Source organism: Nicotiana sylvestris, chromosome 6, assembly GCF_000393655.2.
Source record: "Nicotiana sylvestris chromosome 6, ASM39365v2, whole genome shotgun sequence".
NCBI classification, from domain to species: Eukaryota; Viridiplantae; Streptophyta; class Magnoliopsida; order Solanales; family Solanaceae; genus Nicotiana; species Nicotiana sylvestris.
Genome location: NC_091062.1, coordinates 69,578,801 through 69,601,775, shown reverse-complemented (window position 1 = coordinate 69,601,775; position 22,975 = coordinate 69,578,801). Strand labels below are relative to the sequence as shown.

The 22,975-nt window shown below is 37.7% G+C and overlaps 2 protein-coding genes across 4 annotated transcripts; one reads left to right on the top strand and one right to left on the bottom strand.

The window, feature by feature from the left end:
* Positions 1–1,934: 1,934 nt before the first annotated feature.
* On the top strand, positions 1,935–8,605 carry LOC104245610 (G-type lectin S-receptor-like serine/threonine-protein kinase At5g24080). Of its 3 annotated transcripts, XM_009801228.2 has the most exons (6): positions 1,935–2,207; positions 2,654–4,020; positions 4,137–4,317; positions 4,432–4,885; positions 4,984–5,328; positions 8,485–8,605. In XM_009801228.2, exons 1-5 carry the CDS (start codon positions 1,954–1,956, stop codon positions 5,320–5,322), a joined length of 2,595 nt encoding a protein of 864 aa, XP_009799530.1. In that variant the 5' UTR covers positions 1,935–1,953; the 3' UTR covers positions 5,323–5,328; positions 8,485–8,605. The 3 variants fall into 3 exon arrangements, with proteins under 3 accessions (XP_009799530.1, XP_009799529.1, XP_009799531.1); XM_009801227.2 differs by lacking the exon at positions 8,485–8,605 and having other exon boundaries at positions 4,984–5,612; XM_009801229.2 differs by lacking the exon at positions 8,485–8,605 and having other exon boundaries at positions 2,132–2,207; positions 2,611–4,020; positions 4,984–5,612.
* Positions 5,684–18,155, bottom strand: LOC104245611 (ABC transporter C family member 10-like). Its single transcript, XM_009801230.2, has 11 exons — positions 16,152–18,155; positions 15,667–15,987; positions 15,506–15,592; positions 9,762–10,349; positions 9,526–9,690; positions 7,503–7,797; positions 7,206–7,420; positions 6,828–7,133; positions 6,653–6,716; positions 6,346–6,585; positions 5,684–6,239 (listed from the first exon to the last, which is right to left on the bottom strand). Exons 1-11 carry the CDS (start codon positions 18,153–18,155, stop codon positions 6,127–6,129), a joined length of 4,398 nt encoding a protein of 1,465 aa, XP_009799532.1. The 3' UTR covers positions 5,684–6,126.
* Positions 18,156–22,975: the final 4,820 nt, after the last annotated feature.

Below are 22,975 nucleotides of genomic sequence, written 5' to 3'. Positions count from 1 at the left end.
ATTTAAAAGATATTTATTGGAATTCCTTGATGGCAACCTCGTTAAAGAGGGGAGAATTTGTGAGATATTTTTCTTTTTACGATCTTTGAGATATTTAGGTAAGTAAAAATAACAAGAAATGAGGTAAATCTAAAATAACATGAAACTAAGCCTGAACTAATGACTCAACCTTACAAGTATTTCCTTAGAAAAGGCTAAATTAGCCTGCCATTACCCTCAATCTTGAATTTATGTGCTCTTTATAGTCTCAACGACTTTTAGAAATGGTCACTTTCGACGTTGATAGAAAATAACACAAATAAAAGATTAAATAAGGGAAAATTGTTTGAGGTCAAAAGGTAATATGATGACTAATTGAGTTAAAAGTAATAAGAAATGAGGTAACTCTAAAATGACATGAAATGAGGTAAATTTAAATGACATGAATGTAAGCCTGAGCTGAAGACCCAACCTTACAAGTATTACGTTAGAAAAGAGAAAATATAGTAAAAACTATATAGATTTAATGGATCTATTAATTAATGGGGTATGTTACTGATGCTGAAATTGGGTTAGTTATTGAATTTTATTTTTTTATTTTTAAAATGCATAGTTATTATAGAATCTGCTATATTTGCAATATTTAAAAAGATATGTTATTTTTGTATATAACTCTTACTAATAAGTATAATGGTTAAAAATCCTTTTTTTAATTATGGTATCAGAGCCTCCTTTCTAGTGGTTCTTGAAAGCTACCACTTTCCGCTTCTCTCTCGCATGATTGATCTACATCAGATGATGAGCCCAGGCAAAAACTAAGACCCGTCAGTCCCTATTGATGTGTTTTTTTTAATGTTGGGCCTCTTATTATGTGATTCATGCTCTCGTTGTCCACTCTTATGTGAGGGAGTATCAAATTTCACATTAGTTGAGGAAGTGAAGTATAATCTCCTTATATTACTTGGTAATCTTCCCTTCACGACATTAACAATGGTATATTGGAGTAGATGTTATGCCTTTATGGCCCAAACATATCCAAAATAAGTTGTATTAGAGATATAAATATTAAGATGAATATATGATCATATAGATTAGACGAGATTAGAAACTATCACTTTCGATATAGATAGAAAATAGCACAAATAAAAGATTAAATTAGGGAAAGGAAAGATTGTTTGAGGTCAACAGGCATTATGATGATTGATTGAGTTAAAAGTAACAAGAAATGAGGTAAATTTAAAATGACACGAAACTAAGCGTGAACTGAAGACCCAACCTTACAAATATTACGTTAGAAAAGGCTAAATTAGCCTGCCATTACTTTCAATGTCGAATTTATGTGCTCTTAAGAGTCTCAGAGACGAAATAAGGCTTTCAACTCCCAAAAAAGAAATCTTTTGATGCTATACAAAAGAACACCAAATAATTAATAAATGACCACTTCTGAATGCAGACTTCAAAGCTAATTACCATAAGAAAAACTTCCAACTTTTTTTCTTTTTGTTTTTGCAGCATAACTTTACACAGTGAGCTAAAAGATATTAGCTTGAGAAGAAGGAACTATAGTCCTCTTTGCATTCCTACATTGTTGATGACAATGGGGGAAAAAAGGATGGATCTTCATTAGAATTCTTGGTTTTTCATGAATGAGTATTTGCAGCAAACCCATTTGTTGCTAATGATAAAGTGTGAAATCAAGAATAAGTGCGTCCAGTTTTATAAGTTGAATGATTCAGTGCTTTTATAGTTTGAAACCAACAAAGAAATGAATAAACACGTGGCGCCAAATACCAGAACCGACCATTCCAATAATTTGGTCATTTTTCAACATTGTAGCTCACCAACCAACCACCATTGTACACTTGTTCTGAATTCCTCTTAAAAACTTTTCTTTATCTACCAGTTCCTTCTCTTTAATAAGGAGTATAACAATGTCAAAGTTGATTTTTCTGAAATAGAATTCCACTTCCAATTATGGCTCCCTGTTTCCTCTCCTATGCTTTGGCTTTGCTCTTATTCTTTCTAATAGAGCTTTCTGGTTCTATAGTGTCTGGTCGGGTTCGCTTGGGTTCAAGATTGTTAGCTAAAGAGAAGCAAGCATGGTTTTCTGACAATGGAACCTTTGCTTTTGGCTTCACACCAACAGCAGACTCTAATGATCAATATCAATTGGCAATTTGGTTTGCACAACTTCCAGTAGACACAACCATGGTTTGGTCTCCTAATATGTAAGTGAACCAATGTTCAAATGTGCTTAGGAGTTTATGTTCTATGCAATAACAGTGTAAAAGGTAGATCACTATGATAAATTAATTGGTAGCATGATAAAAATGATAACTAACCTACTATAGTAGGTTGAACTATATTGATGGTGTAACATACTTTTACACCGTATACAACTTAAATTCATTACTTATTAGCACGATGAAAATTTTGCATGACTTAAACTGTAGCTTCTCTTTCTCTTCATTAGGTGTTAGATTTGAAATTTTGTGGTAAATAACAAGTTCTTGAAATGGCTCAAGTGGACATAAATATGGAGTTGTAGATTAGGAATGTTATTCTGTTTCAAGACTAGGAAAAAAGCAGAAAATACTCCTCCACCTCTAGTTTTTAATAAAGCTTTTGCAGGTAATATAACTTTTTGGCCATTTTGTCTCAATCATCTAAATAGAAATTCACCAGTCAGCAAAGATGCAACCTTGGAGTTTGACACCACAGGAAATCTCATGTTGATGGATGGAGACACCACAGTTTGGGCATCAAACACCTCGGAAGCAGGCGTCGAGTTAGCTGTCATGTCTGAAAATGGCAACTTCATTCTCTACAGCACCAACCTAAGCGTCGCATGGCAAAGCTTTGCATATCCATCTGATACTCTCCTACCTGGTCAACCCTTTACAGTTTCACTAGAATTAACATCAACAAAATCATCTTCTCATGGCGGTTACTATACTTTAAAAATGTTGCAGCAACCTACTTCACTAAGCCTTGCATTGACCTATAATGTGCCTAAGTCATACACCTCGTCGCCTGAATCTTACAGCAACTTTTCTTATTGGTCAGGACCTGAAATATCAAATGTGACCGGAGATGTTATTGCAGTGTTGAATAAAGCAGGAAGCTTTGGTATGGTTTATGGCTCATCTTCAGATGGAGCAGTTTATGTATATAAAAATGATGGAGATTACGGAGGCCTATTGTCGGATGTAAATCAAAGGAATTCCAATGCACTATCTGTTCTTCGTCGATTAACCCTCGAGGTTAATGGAAACATACGTTTGTATCGATGGGATAATGATGTGAATGGATCAAGGCAATGGGTTCCAGAGTGGGCAGCTGTGTCCAATCCATGTGATATTTCTGGAATTTGTGGCGATGGGATATGTAATTTAGACAGAAGCAAGACGAATGCTTCTTGCACATGTTTGCCAGGGACTTCTAAAGTGGGAAATGATGTCTCATGTTCAGGAAATTCTTCAGTGACAGGGAAATGTGGACCTCGGCATGAAAACTTGATGTCTCAGTTCAAGATTTCTACTGTTCAGAAAACAAATTATTATTTCTCAGAATCATCTGTCATAGGAAATTATAGTGATAAAGGAACATTGTCCAAATGTGGCGATGCTTGCTTATCAAACTGTGATTGTGTTGCTTCTGTTTACGGCCTTAGTGAGGAGAAGGCTTACTGTTGGTTACTCAGGAGCATGGAATTTGGTGGATTTGAGGATCCTGTTTCAACTTTATTTGTGAAGGTTGAGGCCAATGCCTCAGCGTCTGGAGCAAGCAGTAGCAGAACACCTGGGGATTCATCACACGAGTCAGAAAGTACTCACGAGAAGGTTTTGATACTTCCTATAGTCTTGAGCATGGCAGTTCTTATTGGCCTGCTCAGTTGTTTGTTATATATTAATATCCATAGAAAAAGATCCATAAAGAGGGCACTTGAGAGCTCTTTGATTTTGTCAGGAGCTCCAGTTAGTTTCAGCTACCGCGACCTGCTAGGCTGGACTACCAATTTTTCCCAGTTACTTGGAACAGGTAAAGATATGAACATTTTATTACTTCTGTGCTACTAAGCACTCAAACTATGTGAACCCAAACACAGATCACTGGTTTCTTTAAGGACATAATTAGTAACAGTACTGTGTTGACAGGTGGATTTGGCAGTGTATACAAGGGTTGCCTAAAAGATGGAACATTAATTGCAGTAAAGAAACTTGATAAAGTTTCACCTCATGGGGAGAAGGAATTCATAACAGAGGTTAAAACAATTGGCTCTATGCATCATTTGAACTTGGTCCGTCTATGTGGATACTGTTCTGAGGGAACTCAAAGGTAAGTTACTTCTTCCATTGTAATTTGTGAAGTATAGCATGGGAAGTATGTATAGGTGTTGCATCGTAGTCAGGATTAGCTCAACTTTCACTAAAAATTTTCATTCTTTGGCAGGCTGCTAGTTTATGAATTCATGAAAAATGGTTCTTTGGACAAGTGGATATTTCATTCACTTAGTACAAGAGATAGACTACTAGATTGGTCATCACGTTTCCGCATAGCAGTTGGTACTGCACAAGGGATAGCCTATTTTCATGAGCAGTGTAGGGACAGAATAATACACTGTGACATCAAGCCAGAGAACATACTTCTGGATGATAATTTCTGCCCTAAGGTATCTGATTTTGGACTAGCTAAGTTAATGGTGAGAGAGAACTCCCACGTTGTCACTATGGTCCGAGGAACCAGAGGTTATTTAGCTCCCGAATGGGTCAGCAATCGCCCTATTACTGTAAAAGCTGATGTTTACAGCTATGGTATGCTTCTTCTAGAGATTGTTGGTGGCCGGAGAAATCTCGATATGACTTGTGATGCAGACGACTTCTTTTATCCCGGATGGGCTTACAAGGTATGCACTTCACTTGACACAATCTTCAATTTGACTCATATTGTTGCCTTGTTTCTGGTACATGTAGTCTTCACTGTTTTTCTCTTTCTTCTTTCCAGGAGATGACTAGTGGAACACCCGTAAAAGTTGTAGACAGGCGACTTAAAGGAGCAGCAGAAGAAAAAGAGGTAATGAGAGCATTGATGGTTGCTTTCTGGTGTATTCAGGATGAGGTTTCAAATAGGCCTTCCATGGGAGAAGTGGTGAAGATGTTGGAAGGATCGGTTGACATTAATATGCCACCAATGCCACAGACAGTTTTGGAGTTAATAGATGAAGGCTTAGATCATGTATACAAGTCAATGAAGAGGGAGCTGAATCAGTATAGTTCCTTCTCCGTCACTACTCATCCATCATCTTATGCTACATGCAGTCACTCCACTATCTCACCTAGATAGCTCAAGGTGAAATGGAACTCATCTCAAAGTTTTTTGTTATGATTAAGCAATTGCATATTCTTTGATTGTTCATTCCCCATCTCCCCCATTCCTGGCCTAACCCCTCCCACAAAAAATCCCAAGGAAAAAAAGGAGAGGGACAAAACCACTTTTGTATCATGTGTTTCAACAGCATCATACACACTTTGCAGGAACTCACTGATTGCTTCTCTTTATTCTTTAGTTTCACTCAATTCCTCTGCTCTCTTATTATTTCTTCTGTATAAATCCTTTTGTATGTCAAAGAACAGTGGAAAGAAGGGATTAGAGGGAGATTTTCTTGTCAAAACACCTATAGTGATGTTTGAAAAGGTGGAAAGAATTTCATTCATAGAACTGGAAGATGGTACATTCATGATCCTGTAAGGCTTTGGTTACCAGCATGCCTAGTTAAAAGGTTACAAAATGAATAAAACTGGTAAGCTAAGCTAGTAAGTTGCAGTTGTTTAGATCACATTACCTACCAACTTCCTACAAGGCAACAGCAAGCTATATACTAACATTTAGAGAAAATTCCGAGCTCTTTCACTGTCGAATAGTCGAGGTGCGCGTGAGCTGACCTGGGCACCACCATTGTCAAAGAGAAAAAGTGTCCCACTCAGTTGTTAGTCCAGATTCCTAATCTTGTTCTACATCAATTCCCATGCCAAAACTAGATAAACATTGAGTTTAGTGCTTCACTCAATGGGCTAATTTGGGTTGCAATTAGGAAACATATGTGAAGTTTGATGCGCCACAAAACGTATTGCAGATATGCAGTTGGCTTCAATGTCCTTTCGCTGAGTGATAATGAGACCAATACTCCTTGACGAGCTGCCCAAAGAGCGACCCTTCATTCTTCATCAGCTTCATAGGTTCATCATACTCCACTAGTTTTCCTGTATAAGCAACCAAAAGTAAGTCTTCAGGATAACATTGTGGGATTAACATAATAACTGAACTTCTAAGCATGGAAGTATTGAAAAGTAAACAGATTGGTCTTACCATCACTAATGGCCAGAACCATTGTACAATCCATTACTGTGGGTATTCTATGGGCAACTGTAATTACAGTGCAGTTAGCAAATTCTGTCCTGATAGTTTTCTGCAATATCATGTCAGTGGCATTGTCAATTGATGCAGTCGCTTCATCAAGAACCAAAATCTTGCTTTTCCTCAAAAGAGCACGCCCCAAACAGAACAGTTGTCGCTGCCCCATGCTCCAGTTCAACCCATCTTCCACAACTGAAACGAGTCCATGGTCAGTAAGAATCCACTTGTATAAAAGAATCAGACATGTTCAGAAGATTACCCAAGGAATCAAGCCCCTTCTCTTTTTCCTTAACTGCCTCATGTAGCTGACATTTCCCAAGAACCTTTCCCAATGAAGATAAAAATGACAATAAGTCATCAGAAAAATGCTATGCTATTTATCACCTGAAAGCTAAAAATAATGGCTTAATGTATAGTAAGTAAAAGCACATTACCTCCCAAATTTCCTGGTCAGTGTGCTGACATAGGGGATCTAAATTGCATCTCACTGTTCCATTGAACAAAGTAGGATCCTGAGGTATAACCCCGAAACGGGACCTTAAATCATGAAGACCAATTTTACAAATGTCTACTCCATCAACCACAATCCTTCCACCTGCAGGCTCCACTAGTCGAAATAGTGCGCTGATTAGTGTACTCTTGCCACTGCCAGTCCCGCCAAGAATACCAACTTTGTCACCTCCTTCAAATGTACAGCTGATACCTCTAAGAACAAGTGTGGACTCCTCCCTATATCTTATCTGCTTTGAGGCATACTCAGTAGTATGTTCAACATCCCAAAAGAATGGAAATTAGATTAGATTAAGTTTTACCTGCAAATCTTGAATTTCAACTTTACCCCTCGAAGGCCAATCAACTGGGGGACGGTTCTCTTTTAAAATTTCAGGAGCTTCACTTGGTATGCGCATATACTGGTTAAGTCTTTCCGCGGAAATGATATAGTTCACCAAAGTGCACTGATATTGAATGGAAGAAACAAGGGTCAAGTTTAGGGAAAGACCATAAGACAAAGCCATCCCAATAAATCCTGCAGTAGCATTAACAGGTCGCTAGTCATTAGAAAATTCTGTTTTACATAACGATCAAAGGTAACGAGGAGCCAGAAGTACCAGAGCTGAAAGTCCCGGGAGGAAGTAAAACCATGCAAAGTGCTGAGGAAGCAAGAACAGTTGCACTTATAGTTTCCAGCCGTTGAATCAACCACTCATTTGCTGAGAAGTTGTGGAAGAAGGGACTGGCATTCATATCAATTAGTTCAAAAGTTTTCACAAAAAATCTGTCTTCCTCTTTAAATGCCCTTATAGTCACAGCTCCAGCAATGGATTCTGCAAGATGGTTGGCCACAAATGATTTGGTAGTTCCGTTGATCCGCATCAACTCTTTGGATGATGCAAAGTAGTATCTCTGTGGAAAAATAGAAAACAAAATATCATTATTTATCCCATTTTCTAATTCCCCATAATCCTTGGCAGAGAATCTCTGACCTATTAGAAACTGAAGTATCATACAGAGATGTACATAAGGTCTCGGGTACTCCCAGTATGGTCAACGACCTAGCGGAAACTATTTAGTTTGTGTCCATAGTTATTGAAAAAGATATTAAGGTATTGACAAAGAGATGTGAAATTCAAATCTGACACTGAAAGACGTAATGTTTGGATTTGCACTGACATCTTAATTCTACCATAATTAAAATTACTTTTCTTGGTGAAAAAAAAAAAAAAGTTTTTCTTGGTGGAACAGAATTCTTGGTGCAAAATGTCTCTTCCATAATTGACTAATCATTTTCGTGGAAGAGAAGATTTGCATTTCGATAAATTGAGGCTTCTCATTTTCTTGGAAGAAAAATTTTGGACATGAGAATTCTGCTTCTCACAACAACAACAATATCCATAATGTAGTCATTAAGAAAATTACGTTTAGGGAGAGATTTATATTTTAATATTTTCTTTTATATTAGTATTTGTTTTTTTTAATTTCCTCTCTTATAAATGTAGGTCAATTGACCAAACCTCTTAACATGATAATCTCATTTGATATGCTTGATTTATCGTCATGAAAGTTATCTTTGTTATCTTTCGCATGTACCAGGTTATTTCGATCTCAACAAGTGGTATCAAACCTAATGGTTGTATCGAAGTTGAAGACAAGTTCAAGGCAGGTTCAAATCAAGCAACGATCAATTTGACGATAATGGAATTTTTTATCAAAAAAAAAAAAGTTCGGCGTACTACATATATTGATAAAACTTTCATCCATATTTTCTGCATTCGTGCTACTGCATCTTTCAAAGAAAAACATCACTTTTAACCCATACTTATGGACTCCAATATTTTTAGCACGTGCTCACTTTTAACGCACAGAGCCCAATTTAATCCGTTTTTATTTTCAATCATGGCAAGTAGTAGTGATAAAGATTATGTGAAGATGAATGATAAAATTTTGTCAAGAAAATTCAGGCCAAATAGGAGAGTTGTTAGGATTTGCCCTGAATTCTATCATAACTAAAATTATATTTGTTGTTGGAAAAGAAAAAGATTTACTTGGTGGAACAGAATTCTCGATGGAAGAGGCTTCTTCCATATTTGACTAATCCTTTTCTTGGAAGAGAAGTTTTACATTTTTATAAATTGAGGCTTCTTATCACATAATAATAACACAATCTCCGCAATGTAGCCTTTAGAGAGTTTTGTTTAGGGAAGATTATTCTCTCAAAAAATTTATTCTTTTTTTATATTAGTGATAAATCATAGGCCTCTTCCATATGTGACTAATCCTTTTCTTGCAAGAGAAGTTTTACATTTTTATAAATTGAGGCTTCTTATCACATAATAATAACACAATCTCCGCAATGTAGCCTTTTAGAGAGTTTTGTTTTGGGGAGACTAGTCTCTCAAAATTTTTATTTTCTCTGTTTATATAGGTGATATATCATATGTAGGTCGGTTGACCAAACCATAATAATTTAGTATCCCTAGTTTAGTATATTTTTCATTTCGTTTAATTTATCATCGCTAAAATTTACCTTGTTACCTTGCGCATAACGCCTTGTTATTTCGGTTCCAACACTTAACAACCTTAAAGTGTGTGATTAAAGGATACTGAGAGCATAAATGAAAATATAAGTATGACCTGTAAGCGAACAGCCACATAAACCATTGGGATGGAAACAAACAAAACTTGCCAAGTAACAACAGCTAGTACTCCAAGATTAGAATAAAAGTTTGTGGTAGCTGCAACAGCAAAAATCAAGTTGAATGGGATGTCAAGATCAACAGTACTCAAATCTGATGAGACCTGCAATAAAAGTTTGGTTAGGTCCTTGAACATACTTATTACTATCATTTATGATCGTTTGAGATATTTACCCTGCTCAGTATCCTTCCCAAAGGTGTAGAGTCATAAAATGACATAGGTGCGCGGAAAAGAGAATTTAGTAGCCGAGAGAACAAGGATTTCGATGATTGCAAACCCAAAACAACTGTCAATAGAGATCTAGAGAGCAAAAACAGTGTGGATGCAACTCCAATTAGCAAGTAAACTGAAATCAGTCTCAATGTGCTAACTTCAGGATTTTCAACATTTACGGCGATCCAGGAGTTCTGTAAAATCTGGCCGATCACAAATCCAAGTTGCGAGAGAACAGCCACGGCAAAGAACAAGTATCCCTTATTCTGATTTAAATACTGAACATAAGGCTTAAATCCACTGTCTCCAACTTCCCGCTCCTCTTGCTTGATCAACCGATCACCTCCTGAGGTTTCGGGTTGTTTAGCAGTATCTTTATTGTGAACTTCTCTTGTACAAGTTTCACTTCTTGGTGAAGAAAAAACCTCTGCTACCCTTTCTGAACCAGCAGTCTCTTTGTGCGCATTAACCAAGTCTTGAAATTCTTTGCCCAATGCCAATAACTGATGATATGAAGCTGAGTGTAAAATTTCTCCATCTGACATTAACTGCAGATCAAAGTAGATATATATTTGATACTGTTGCGGAAGCCAAATGTATATTGTGTGAATGTATCACAACTACTATACCAAAAATTATGACAGCCACCAAATAATAAATAAGACAATAAAGCAACAATAAAAGGAACACCAGAATTTACGAGGTTCGGCCAATTTTGCCTACTTCCTCGGACACAACCAATATTTTATTCCACTCCAAAAATACAAGTGAAATAATACTAAAGAGAGAAGATACAAATGACTTAAGAAGATAAGAAAGCAAATGAGAGATGTATTTAAATCCTAAACATTAGGTCTCCTTTTATAGGGAAATATTCCCTACCAAATGGCTAAACCACCAATGTGGGATTTGTCAAATTCAACAAATCTCCACCTTGGCAAAATTACACATCTTCAATTTTCTCTCAATAACAAATTTTGGTTGTGTCTTCATCTTCAATCTTCAGTGTTCAACAATGTTGATCAAATCCAAACAATGTTAAAACTTGACCGCAGTCACCACTTTTGTCAGCATATCAGCAGGATTCTCTGTAGTATGAATTTTCTTCACCATGACTCCACCTTCTTCTATGATTTCTCGTATGAAATGATATCGAACATCAATGTGTTTCGTCCTTGCATGATAAACTTGGTTCTTTGCTAATTGAATAACACTTTGACTATCACAAAAAATTGTGATACTTTTTTGTCCAATACCAAGCTCTTTTAGCAACCCCTGAAGCCAAATTGCCTCCTTCACAGCCTCTGTAATAGCCATGTACTCTGCCTCTGTTGTAGACAAAGCAACTGTTGACTGTAAAGTAGACTTCCAACTAACTGGTGCCTTTGCAAAAGTAAACACATAACCAGTAGTTGATCTTCGTTTGTCCAGATCACCCGCAAAATCTGAGTCACAATATCCAACTACAGACTGATTGTCTTCCTGCTCAAAAACTAACCCAACATCTACAGTATTATGAATATACCGTAGAATCCACTTCACAGCTTGCCAATGCTCCTTTCCTGGATTATGCATATATCTGCTAATAACTCCAACAGCTTGTGAAATGTCAGGTCTCGTACAGACCATTGCATACATCAAGCTACCAACAACATTTGCGTATGGTACCTTTGACATATACTCTCGTTCAGCTTCATCTTTTGGCGACATAGTAGTACTTAGCTTAAAATGGGGAGCAAGTGGAGTACTAACTGGCTTAGTCTTCTCATCTATGCCAAAGCGCTGTAGTACTCTCTTCAAATATTCTTTCTGAGATAAACAGAGTTTCTTTGAACGTTTATCTCTTATTATCTCCATGCCAGGAATTTTCTTTGCCTCACCCAAATCCTTTATCTCGAACTCCTTCTTCAGTTGAATCTTCAACTTATCAATTTCTTCCGAATTCTTGGAAGCTATCAACATATCATCAACATATAGGGGAAGATATACAAAGGAACCATCTTCAAGCTTGCGCAAATACACACAATGATCGTATTTGCTTCTCTTGTACCCTTGCCGCAACATAAACTTGTCAAATCGCTTGTACCATTGTCTAGAAGATTGTTTCAATCCGTACAATAATTTTTCAAGTTTGCATACCATATTTTCTTTTCCAGCAACTTTGAATCCTTCTGGCTGAGTCATGTAGATTTCCTCCTCCAAGTTTCCATGTAAAAACGCGGTTTTTACATCCATTTGAACTAGTTCCAAATCCAACTATGCTACCAAAGCCAACATAATTCTAATGGAGGAATGTTTTACAACTCGAGAAAACACTTCATTGTAATCAATTCCTTCCTTTTGAGCATATCCTTTGACCACTAATCTTGCTTTGTAGCGAACATCTTCTTGGTTAGGAAATCCTTCTTTCTTTGCAAATACCCATTTGCACCCAATTGCTTTCTTTCCCTTCGCGAGATTGGCCAATCTCCATTTATGATTATGATGAAGGGACTGTATTTCATCATTCATGGCAATTCTCTACTTATCTTCTTCTGAACTTTGGACTGCGTCTTTATAAGTGGTAGGAACATCATCAGCTACAATTGAGGTAGCACAAGCAACCGTCTCTATAAGACGAACAGGTTTTGTTATTGTCCTTTTTGGTCTGCTGGTTGCTATTGATTCAAGTTGTTGTTGAGGTTCCTGAGTTGGAATCTCCCACTCTACTGGCTCTTCTTCTAGAGGATAATCTTCATATGTTTCCTCCTCTGCTTCTTGTGCAGGAAAAATAAATTTTCCCTCAAACTCCACCTGCTTAGAAACACCCTCATTTTGTTTGGTATCTTCTGTTACCTTATTTATCATAGCAGATTCATCAAAAGTAACAACTCTGCTGAATATTACTTTCTTTGTCATAGGACACCATAAGCGATATCCTTTGACTCCAAAAGTAATCCCCATAAAAATAGCCTTCTCTGCCCTTGGATCCAATTTTGACTTGTTCACATGATAATATGCAGTTGAACCAAATACGTGCAAAGAGTCATAATCTACAGCAGGCTTTCCATACCATTTTTCAAATGGTGTATTGCCATCAATAGCAGCAGATGATAGACGATTAATGAGGTGGTATGCATATGTAACTGCCTCAGCCCAAAATTCTTTGCCCAAGCCAGAATTGGACAACATACACCGAGCCTTCTCCAGCAAGGTCCGGTTCATACGTTCTGCCACTCCATTCTGTTGTGGTGTATGTCTGACAGTGAAGTGTCGGACGATGCCATCATTTTCACAGACCTTATTAAAATGATCATTTTTGTATTCACCTCCATTGTCTGTGCGAATACACTTGATCCTCCTGCCTGTTTGATTCTCCACCATCATTTTCCATTTGAGAAAAATTTCCAACACTTCATTTTTGCTCTTTATTGTATCCATCCACACTCTTCGGGAAAAATCATCAACAAAGGTTACAAAATAGTGTTTCCCACCCAATGAAGGTGTTTTGGAAGGACCCCAAATATCAGAGTGTACATAATCCAAAATACCTTTAGTATTATGGATTGTTGTACCAAATTTAACCCTTGTCTGTTTTCCTTTGACACAATGCTCGCAAAACTCCAAGTTGCAAGCCTTTACTCCTTTTAACAATCCTTGATCTGATAAAGTTTTCAAGGATTTACCTCCAGCATGTCCCAAGCACATGTGTCATAGCCTGGTCGCTTCTGCCTCTTTTTCGTTACTGGATGTTAATGTCGTTGTCTCAATAACTGTACTACCGCGATAACAGTACATGTTATTGTTCTTCCGATTGGCCTTCATTACTACTAGTGCACCGGAGCATACTCTCATCACTCCATTTTCTGCAATGATTTTGAACCCTTTTGATTCTAGGGCTCCCACAGAGATGAGATTCTTCTTCAAATCCGGTACATATCGAACATCTGTTAATGTTCTGATCATTCCATCATGGTTCCTTAATCGTATTGAACCAATGCCATATGAGGTAAGAGGGCTGTTATCCGCTGTGTGGATGACTCCATATTCTCCTTCTTGAAATTCCACGAACCAGTCCCTGTTGGGACACATATGATAGCTACAAGCCGAGTCCATCAACCATATGTCTGATGATGTTGATGACTCTGTTGTAACTAATGAGAAGTCTGAATCATCACAATCAGCTACATTTGAATCCATAATGGCCTTTCCATTGTTATGTTTGGCCTTATTCTTCAACTTCGGACAGTCTTTCTTCCAGTGCCCTTTTTCTCGACAAAAGGCACATTCATCTTTGCTGGGTCTGGATCTTGACTTGGATCTTCCCTTCTTTGTCCTCGTTTGATTTTGAGGACGACCCCTCACAAATAGTGCTTCTCCTTCTCCGCCCTTCTGTTTTTCTCGCTTTCTTTGTTCATAGCTGTACAAAGCCGAACAAACTTCTCTAAGAGAAACTTCGTCATTTCCATGGAGTAGAGTAGTTTCAAGGTGCTCGTACTCATCAGGAAGTGACGCCAACAACATCAAGGCCAAGTCACCATCATCATAAGTTGTATCCATATTTTGCAAATCTGTGACCAACTTATTGAAACTGGTGATATGTTCATTCATCGTGGTACCAGGAACATAGGTGAAGTGAAACAGTCTCTTCTTCATGTACAATTTATTTTGACTATTTTTCTTCAAAAATTTATCCTCCAGTGCTTTCCATAATTTACTTGCAGAAGTTTCCTTTGTGTATGGATATTTCTGCTCTCTAGCAAGGTAGGATCGAATGGTACCGCAAGCAACACGGTTGATAATTCTCCAATCTTCTTCTCCAATAACATCTGGTTTCTTTTCTTCAATGGCCAGATCTAGCCCTTGTTGAAAAAGGACATCTAGAACCTCGCCTTGCCACATCCCAAAATGTCCGGACCCGTCAAAAATTTCTACCGCAAATTTCGCATTTGACACAATTCTTGTCATAAGCGAAGATGCCAATGATGACGTATTGTTGACACTTGATGTAGATTCTTCTTGTTTATTGTCTCCCATCTTTGACACAAATATTATTTAATAGCTGACGACACAAATCAAGATTATTTCCTTTCTGGTGTGGAAGATCAGACTAAGCTGCAACCACAGAGCATACTCAGACAGAACCTTGACTCAGTTACCAAGATAAATCTTTTCTGATGTGGAAGATCAGACTATGCTGCAACCACAGAGCATACTTAGACAGAACCTGGCTCTGATACCAATTGTTGCGGAAGCCAAATGTATATAATGTGAATGTGTCACAACTACTATACCAAAAATTATGACAACCACCAAATAATAAATAAGACAATAAAGCAACAATAAAAAGAATACCAGAATTTACGAGGTTCGGCTAATTTTTCCTACTTCCTCGGACACAACCAATATTTTATTCCACTCCAAAAATACAAGTGAAATAATTCTAAAGAGAGAAGATACAAATGCCTTAAGAAGATAAGAAGGCAAATGAGAGGTGTATTTAAATCCTAAACGTTAGGCCTCCTTTTATAGGGAAATATTCCCTACCAAATGGCTAAACCACCGATGTGGGATTTGCCAAATTCAACAGATACAAGAATGATCATTATACACATCAATTTCAAAAGATTAATTTTACTAGAGGAGAGACACACCAGAAGCAGAATATATATCAGACAATGACAAGAGACAAATTAGAGAGAGAACTTCATGTAGAAAAGCTAACCAGAACCACATCGAATGCAGGAAGAAAATCAACTTGATGCGTCACAAGTAAGACAGTCTTCCCAGAGAGAGCTTCCATGATGTATTCCTGCAAAGGATGAATTGAGCTTGCAAATGGCAAGAAATGATAAGAATCGCATCATTGAAGAAAGCGATGCTCACATTGAATAGGCTTGTAGCGATATGTGCATCTACAGCACTGAACGGGTCATCCAATAGATATATATCAGCATCATGATACAGTGCACGAGCAAGTTGAATTCTCTGCTTTTGTCCACCGCTAAGATTGACTCCTCTTTCTCCTATTTCCGTGAGATCACCATAAGGTAGTAACTCAAGATCTTTTAACAGTGAACACTTGTCCAAAGTTTGCTGGTACCTCAGGCTATCCAATGGAGAACCAAACAAAATATTCTCTCGTATTGTCCCTGTCTGAATCCATGCTGATTGAGAGACGTATGCAGTTGTTCCATATACTTGAACCTGCAGATAATAGAAAGTTTTAAGGATCAGCCATAGACACTAAATTTTTCTCAAACTTTGAGTGAAATAAACCAAATGATCATTATGCCTGAAAATGAAAACTTTAATCCTGCTTCTTATTACCTAACCAACTAGGAAAGAAGGAACCAGCCACTACAACTTACTGTTCCGTGTATACTCGGAACCTCTCCCAGAATTGTTGCCAGAAGATTTGACTTTCCTGACCCAACTTCTCCACATATAGAAACCTTCTCACCCGGTTTAACCTCCAAATTAATATTTCTGAGTGTTGGTCGCGATGTATTCTCTTCCCATGAGAGATTAGCTGATTTGATGAGTACAGAATGATCGCTGCTTCTGATGTGTTTTTGTCTCAAATTTGCCATTTCCAGCTCAGATGCCTCAAGGAACCTGATAATCCTCTCAGAGGCAACCTTTGCTTGAATTACCATACCAATAACATCCGGAATTGTTCTAACAGGATCCTGAACAAGGCGCAAAGTCGCTACAAATGTAAAAACGTTGCTTGCGCTTAGCTGAATGCCAAGGAAATAACAAGTCCCAAAAGTAGCAGCAGAGACCAAAACAGGAGATGACCAAAAAAGGAAGTTATTGTATGATCTACGCAACTGAACTGCTGATAACCACTTTTCTTCTACTTGCCTCAAATTCTGGATAACATTTTTGAAATGGGCTTCCCATGCATATAATCTTAGAACCTTCATACTAACAAGAGCCTCTGAAATAGATTTTAGCCTATCGTCTTGTGCAACCATCAAATTGGACTGGAGCTTGTGCTGTAACTTTGCAAGGGGAGTATTGCACAGCACAGTTAGTATAATCACTACCAAGGATGCAACAGTTGCAAGCCCAACGGTGGAAAAGAGAATTATAAGTGCAAAGAAGAGCTGGACACTTGTTGTCCAGGTCTGATGCATCCAAAAAGGAAACTCTCCAATCCGATAAGCATCCACAGTAACATAGTTCATAATCTCACCACTGGAGTGTATCAGCTTGGCTGAATTAGATAATCTAATTTGCTTCCTATATATGGCCGCTGTAAGTAAAGATCTCACTTTTAGACCAATTAGTCTGCTCCTGAAGTACCACTGTCTTTGTGACAATGACTCCAAGATCTTTGAAGTAAAGAGCAGAATGGCCAAGAAAAGTCCCTCATTTTTGAAACTTGCATTTCCTTCAGCAACCTTAATGAAGGCATTGAGAAGCAAAGGACCTGCTGAAAGAGTAGTTATTTTCAGCAGTGCAAAGAATCCTGAGACAATAATATCTTTCCGGTGACATAAGACAATCGTCTTCAAAACTGATGGCTGGGATGAGGGATCAACTTGTTTCTGTTTGTTCAATAGCTCCTCAAACAATAAGTAACATGATTCTGCACAATCTACCTCACGTAATCCAGGTATGTCCTCATCCTCGAGAGTTTTCTCCTTCCCCTTCTTCATCAGCGGATTCAGCCACCAAAATGACATTTTACTAAAGATTCCAGCCTTAGCAAATGGAGTGACGGAGCTAACAGAATTACTTTTATTGACAGCATTATTTAAGGGAGCATAAAGATCATTTCGAATGACATCTTCCTGCTTTAGCCCTTTATAGGTGCATAACAACAATAAACATGCTCCTAGTGAAGACAATACATCCAAATCAATCTTCACTGATGCCCTTTTATCAGCAAAAAAAGATAAAACGCTAGAAATCCCAGCAAAGATAAAAGAAAGAACTGACAAAAGCCTCAGAGGGGTTTTTGAAAAATGTTTTCCTCCAAGGCTTGTAGTAAAACTTACTAATAACCATGTCATTCCGTGAAACAAGATTAGTAACCACCAGTGCAGAGGTAATGTCATCTCCTGGTCTTCTAAAATCCAAATGCCAAAAGACAAATATATCAATCCTAGGAAGCCGTTAAAAATAGCAGAAATCAACTGCAAACGCGAAAACCCATGAAAGCGAGCAGGATTTTTGGTTGCTCTTAGGGATGCCTTATAAAACAGAGTAAATAGGAAGATGAGCACAAGTATAACATCAAAACAAATGATCGATATATGATTGATACAGGATGAAGGATCTGTCATTGACCCAAAATCAGCACGGCAAAGCTTTACATTATCGTCCGAGCAACCACAAAATACAATCCAAAGGTCCTCCATTTCCTTGTCCAATTTCTTTTCCCTGCAAAATTTACTTTGAATTCTATAAATTCATTTGAAAAGAAAATTTTATGTCTACCAAAATCATTTATGCTAATGAAGAAACAATCTTGTTACAATTTACTAACCAATATAATACTTCATAAAGATTACAATAATACTAACATTGTAGGATGAAAGAAAAAGACTGTGAAATGTGAGAATTTTCCACTGACTGTCTTCATCACTCAAGGTTGAATATATACAAGTAATTGCTACAAAAGAAAAGTGTAAAATAAAATCCTATTTATACTTGTACTATTCCTATTCACTGTACTGTAATTGTATAACAAATTATTCCCTACTATGTGCACACATGCGACAAGCACATGCTTGGCAATTGTACTATTACTGTATAATAGATTTATTCCCTACTATGTGCACACATGTGCCAAGCACATACTTGGATCTTTCTAGAATAAATCTAATATACAGCTGCCTTTCCTCATATCTAACGGCTGAGAGAATAGGGCCATTATTTTACTTCTAAGGCTGAGATTGAGCCACGTGTGTTTGTTGACTCCGAAAACACTCTGCTCTTTGTCTCTCATTCCCTTTGATCTTTACTTCTTCATCAGATAGAATATCTTTCTTCTTCAGAGAGTGAAAACGATCCTCAGTCATATGGGGGTTTTCTATGTCAACATCCCCTCTCAAGTTGGAGGGTAGAGAGAGTACCCCCAACTTGTTCATTATAGCCCGGTGAGAAGCCCCAGATAAGGGTTTGGTAAATATATCGGCGAGCTGCTGTGCCGATGGAACAAAAGATAAAGTGATGATCCCAGAAAGGAATTGTTGACGGACGAAGTGACAATCTAACTCCACGTGCTTTGTCCGCTCATGGAAAACGGGATTTTTGGCGATATGGATAGCCGCTTGACTATCAGAGTGAATGGGTACTGGGAGAGTCGCCGGTGTAGAGAGATCGGCAAGGAGACGAACTAACCAAGTTATCTCAGCTGTGACTCTGCGCATGGAATGGTATTCTGCTTCTGCGGAGGAAAGAGACACAGACACCTGCTTTTTGGATTTCCAAGAAATTGGAGCTCCACCAAGTGTGACAAAGAACTCACTCACAGATCTACGAGAATCTCTGCAGGATGCCCAGTCGGCATCGCAAAAGGCTAGCAAATCAAAAGAGGGATTTGCGGATAGAAAAATCCCTTGAGAAGGATCTGAACGTAGATACCTCAAGACCCGTAGAGTTGCTGAGAAATGTGGGAAAGTAGGCTGCTGCATATATTGACTAAGGCATAAGACAGCAAAGGAGAGGTCCGGCCTAGTGTTTGTGAGGTAATTCAGCTTACCAACAAGGTGGAAAAAGATGGTTGGATTGTTCATAGGAGCCCCAAGGTCAGCATGAAGCTTTGCATAAGGATCAAGTGGAGAAGACACAGCTGCCCCTGTACAATCAAACTCTTTCAACAAATCCAAGGTAAATTGTCTTTGGCTAATGATAAAACCTTATTTTTCCCTTAGAATTTCCATGCCCAGAAAATAATGAATGTCCCCTAGATGTTGGATTCTGAACTCTGTGCTCAGGAAGTCACTAATCTGTGTGATTTCTGTGACATCATCGCCTGTTAATAGTATATCATCTACATAGACAACAATAATAGATGATAGGGCACCTGTTTGTTTGTAGAATAAAGAGTAATCATTCAATGAACTAGAATAACCCTCATAACTTAGAGCCCCTGCAAGTCTAGCATACCATTGGCGAGATGTTTGCTTCAAACCATAGAGTGATTTTCTTAGAAGACAAACTTGACCAGGTTTAGAAGGGAAAACACCTGCAAGAAATTTCATATATACCTCCTCATGTAATTCTCCGTGTAGAAATGCATTATTGACATCAAGTTGTGAGACCTTCCATCCCTTCTTGACGGCTACTGTCAATAGACATCAAATAGTGGTCATTTTAACCACAGGAGAGAAAGTCTCAGAATAATCTATCCCTTCTCTTTGTATGTCTCCACTAACCAAAAGTCTTGCCTTTAACCTCTCTATAGTCCCATCAGAATTATGTTTTACCTTTTATACCCATTTACAAGGTAAAGCTCTTTTCCCATGTGGAAAATCTACCACATCCCAAGTGTGGTTCAATTCAAGTGCAACAATCTCTGCTTCCATGGCCTGTTTCCACCCTGGGTGACTAGAAGCTTGAGCAAAACTGTTAGGTTCAGAGATGGTGGACAAGGAATGGTAGAGTTTTTGATTAGTGATGGATAATGCCCCAAAAGAGAAAACATTAGGCTGGGCAGGATGAGTGAAACAGGTAGAAGTGAGGTTTGAAAGAATGACGGAATTGCAGACATAGTCCTGTAAGCAGACTGGTTGTTTACTGACCCTGTCAGATTTTCTAATTGTTGGAGGTGGAGCAGGAATTAAAACAGCAGGTGTAGGTGAGGAAGTAGAGGGAGAGGTGGAGGTTGATGAAGAGTTGTGTGAAGGAGTTTGAAGATTTATGTGAGGTGAAAAAACTGAATTGTGTTCAGCTGGTTGGACAATTGGTGTTGTGGGAGTGGGAATGCTTGATGAAGGATAACTGTCTAGGGTGAAAGAAGGACTTGAAGGAGATAAGTCTGGGGTTATGATAGGTGTTGCAGGGACTTGAGTATCAGGTATGAAAGGGGTAGAAGGAAAATAGGGCAGAACAGAAGGCATAGTAGAAGTAAGAAAAGGAGAATGAGTTTCATGAAATTTAACATCTCTAGAGACGAACACTCTTTTGTTTGATAGGTCCAACACCTTATAGCCTTTTTGATGAGCAGCATAACCCAAGAAAACACAACTGGTTGCCCTGGGAGCAAACTTCCATCTATTGTGACTCAAAGTGGACACATAACACAAACACCCAAAAGATCTCAGGTGCTTATAAGTAGGTGGCTTACCAAACAAAACCTCATAAGGTGTTTTTCCTTTTAAAACTCTAGAGGGAAACCTATTGATCAAATAAATAGAGGTTAAAATGCACTCACCCCAGTATCGTAGATGAACATTAGACTGGAACATCAAAGCTCTTGCAACCTCAAGAAGATGTCTGTGTTTCCTTTCAACCACCCCATTTTGTTGGGGTGTAGCAACACAAGAAGTCTCATGCAGGATTCCTTGTTCAAGTAAAAAACTGGATTCTTGTGTACCTGTGCCCAATTCTAGTGCATTATCTTATCTTATCCTTTTCACTTTCTTGTTGAACTGTCTTTCCACCATGATTAGAAAAGATTTTAATACTGAAAATGCATTGCTCTTTGAACTTAACAAGAAAGTCCAAGTTCCCCTACTATAAGCATCCACAATGGTTAAAAAAATACTTGAATCCATTATATGTTGTGTTCTTGAAAGGACCTCAAGTGTCAATATGAAAAAATCAAAAACACCACATGTTTTGATTTGACTGATAGAAAAAGGAATCCTAGTTTGTCTAGCTTGAGGACAGACATTGCACACATAATCAAAATCTGAGGGAAAATGAATGAAACTGAATTTCTTCATTACTTGAAAGGGTAAATGCCCAAGCCTTACATGCCAATCCTTTACATCTGAAATAGCATTAGCACACATAGCTTTTGAAAGAGAAACATGACTAGAAACTAGGGTGGAATTGCTTCCTTTTGGAATTGAAACCACACTTTGATTAGGTAGAAAACTAGACTTTATACTAGCTGGCTGGAGCAGGTACAAACCATCTCTCACTTCACCAAAAACTTGTCCTTTCCTCATTAAAGGGACCTGCATCAGACATGCACTAGAAGTGAGATTCAAAGAACAACTGAACTGAACACATAACTTATGAACAAACAATAAATTATATCTGAAAGAGGGAACATAAATAACTTTGTTAAGTGTCATATCAGGCTGAATGCAAACACTTCCAATATGTGTGACATGTAATTGAAAGGAATTAGGCAAGCTAATGTGTAAAGGAATTAGAAGAGGTGTCAAACTAAGGAAAGAATTTGAATCAAAACACATGTGTCCTGAAGCTCCATGTAAGCACGTGATTTTTGCCCTGTATGAGAATTACTCCCAAAAAAAAATTCAAAAATAAATTCATTTTTCTTGGTGTGCAATTTTGTGATATTTTGAATAATTATTTGTATTTGTCTGTGCATGTTTATTTGTTAAATTAATAAAAATACAAAAAATATGTCGCATTTTGCATGTAGGATTTAATCCTACAATTGTTAGTAATTAAGTTTGTTTTACAAAAAATAAAAATCACAAAAATAGGCATCGTTTGCATTTTTAGCAATTAATGTCCAAAATATACAATTTTATGCTTAATTATTACTTAATTGTGCGTTAATTGTTATTGAGAGTTAATTTGCGATTTTATAACTTAATTTAGTTCTTAATAATAATTCAAGTATTTTATAATTTAGTTTTAGATAAATAAAAGAAGAAAAAAGAAAACAAAAATACAAAAAATCGAAATTGGGCCTTTTCTTCAAATTCAAGCTACAAGCCCAAAAATACCCAATCTTCCCAAACGACCCAGTCCATTTTGAACTGGGTCGACCCAGTCCAAATACCCAACACCCTTCTTCATTTTTTCAAAACACAAAACAAAACAAAAAATAACAAAAAAAAACAAAAACCCTAAAAACTAAGAAACCAATCCGCCACCCCCCTCCTTTTTCCATCTTCTTCCTCAAGCTTCACCAAGCTCCATCAATGGCTTCATTCCTTCCCCTCACGCCACACACACTCACTCACGACACACACACACACTCATGGCACACACACACACTGTTGCGTCGTCTTCCTCCTTCAACCAA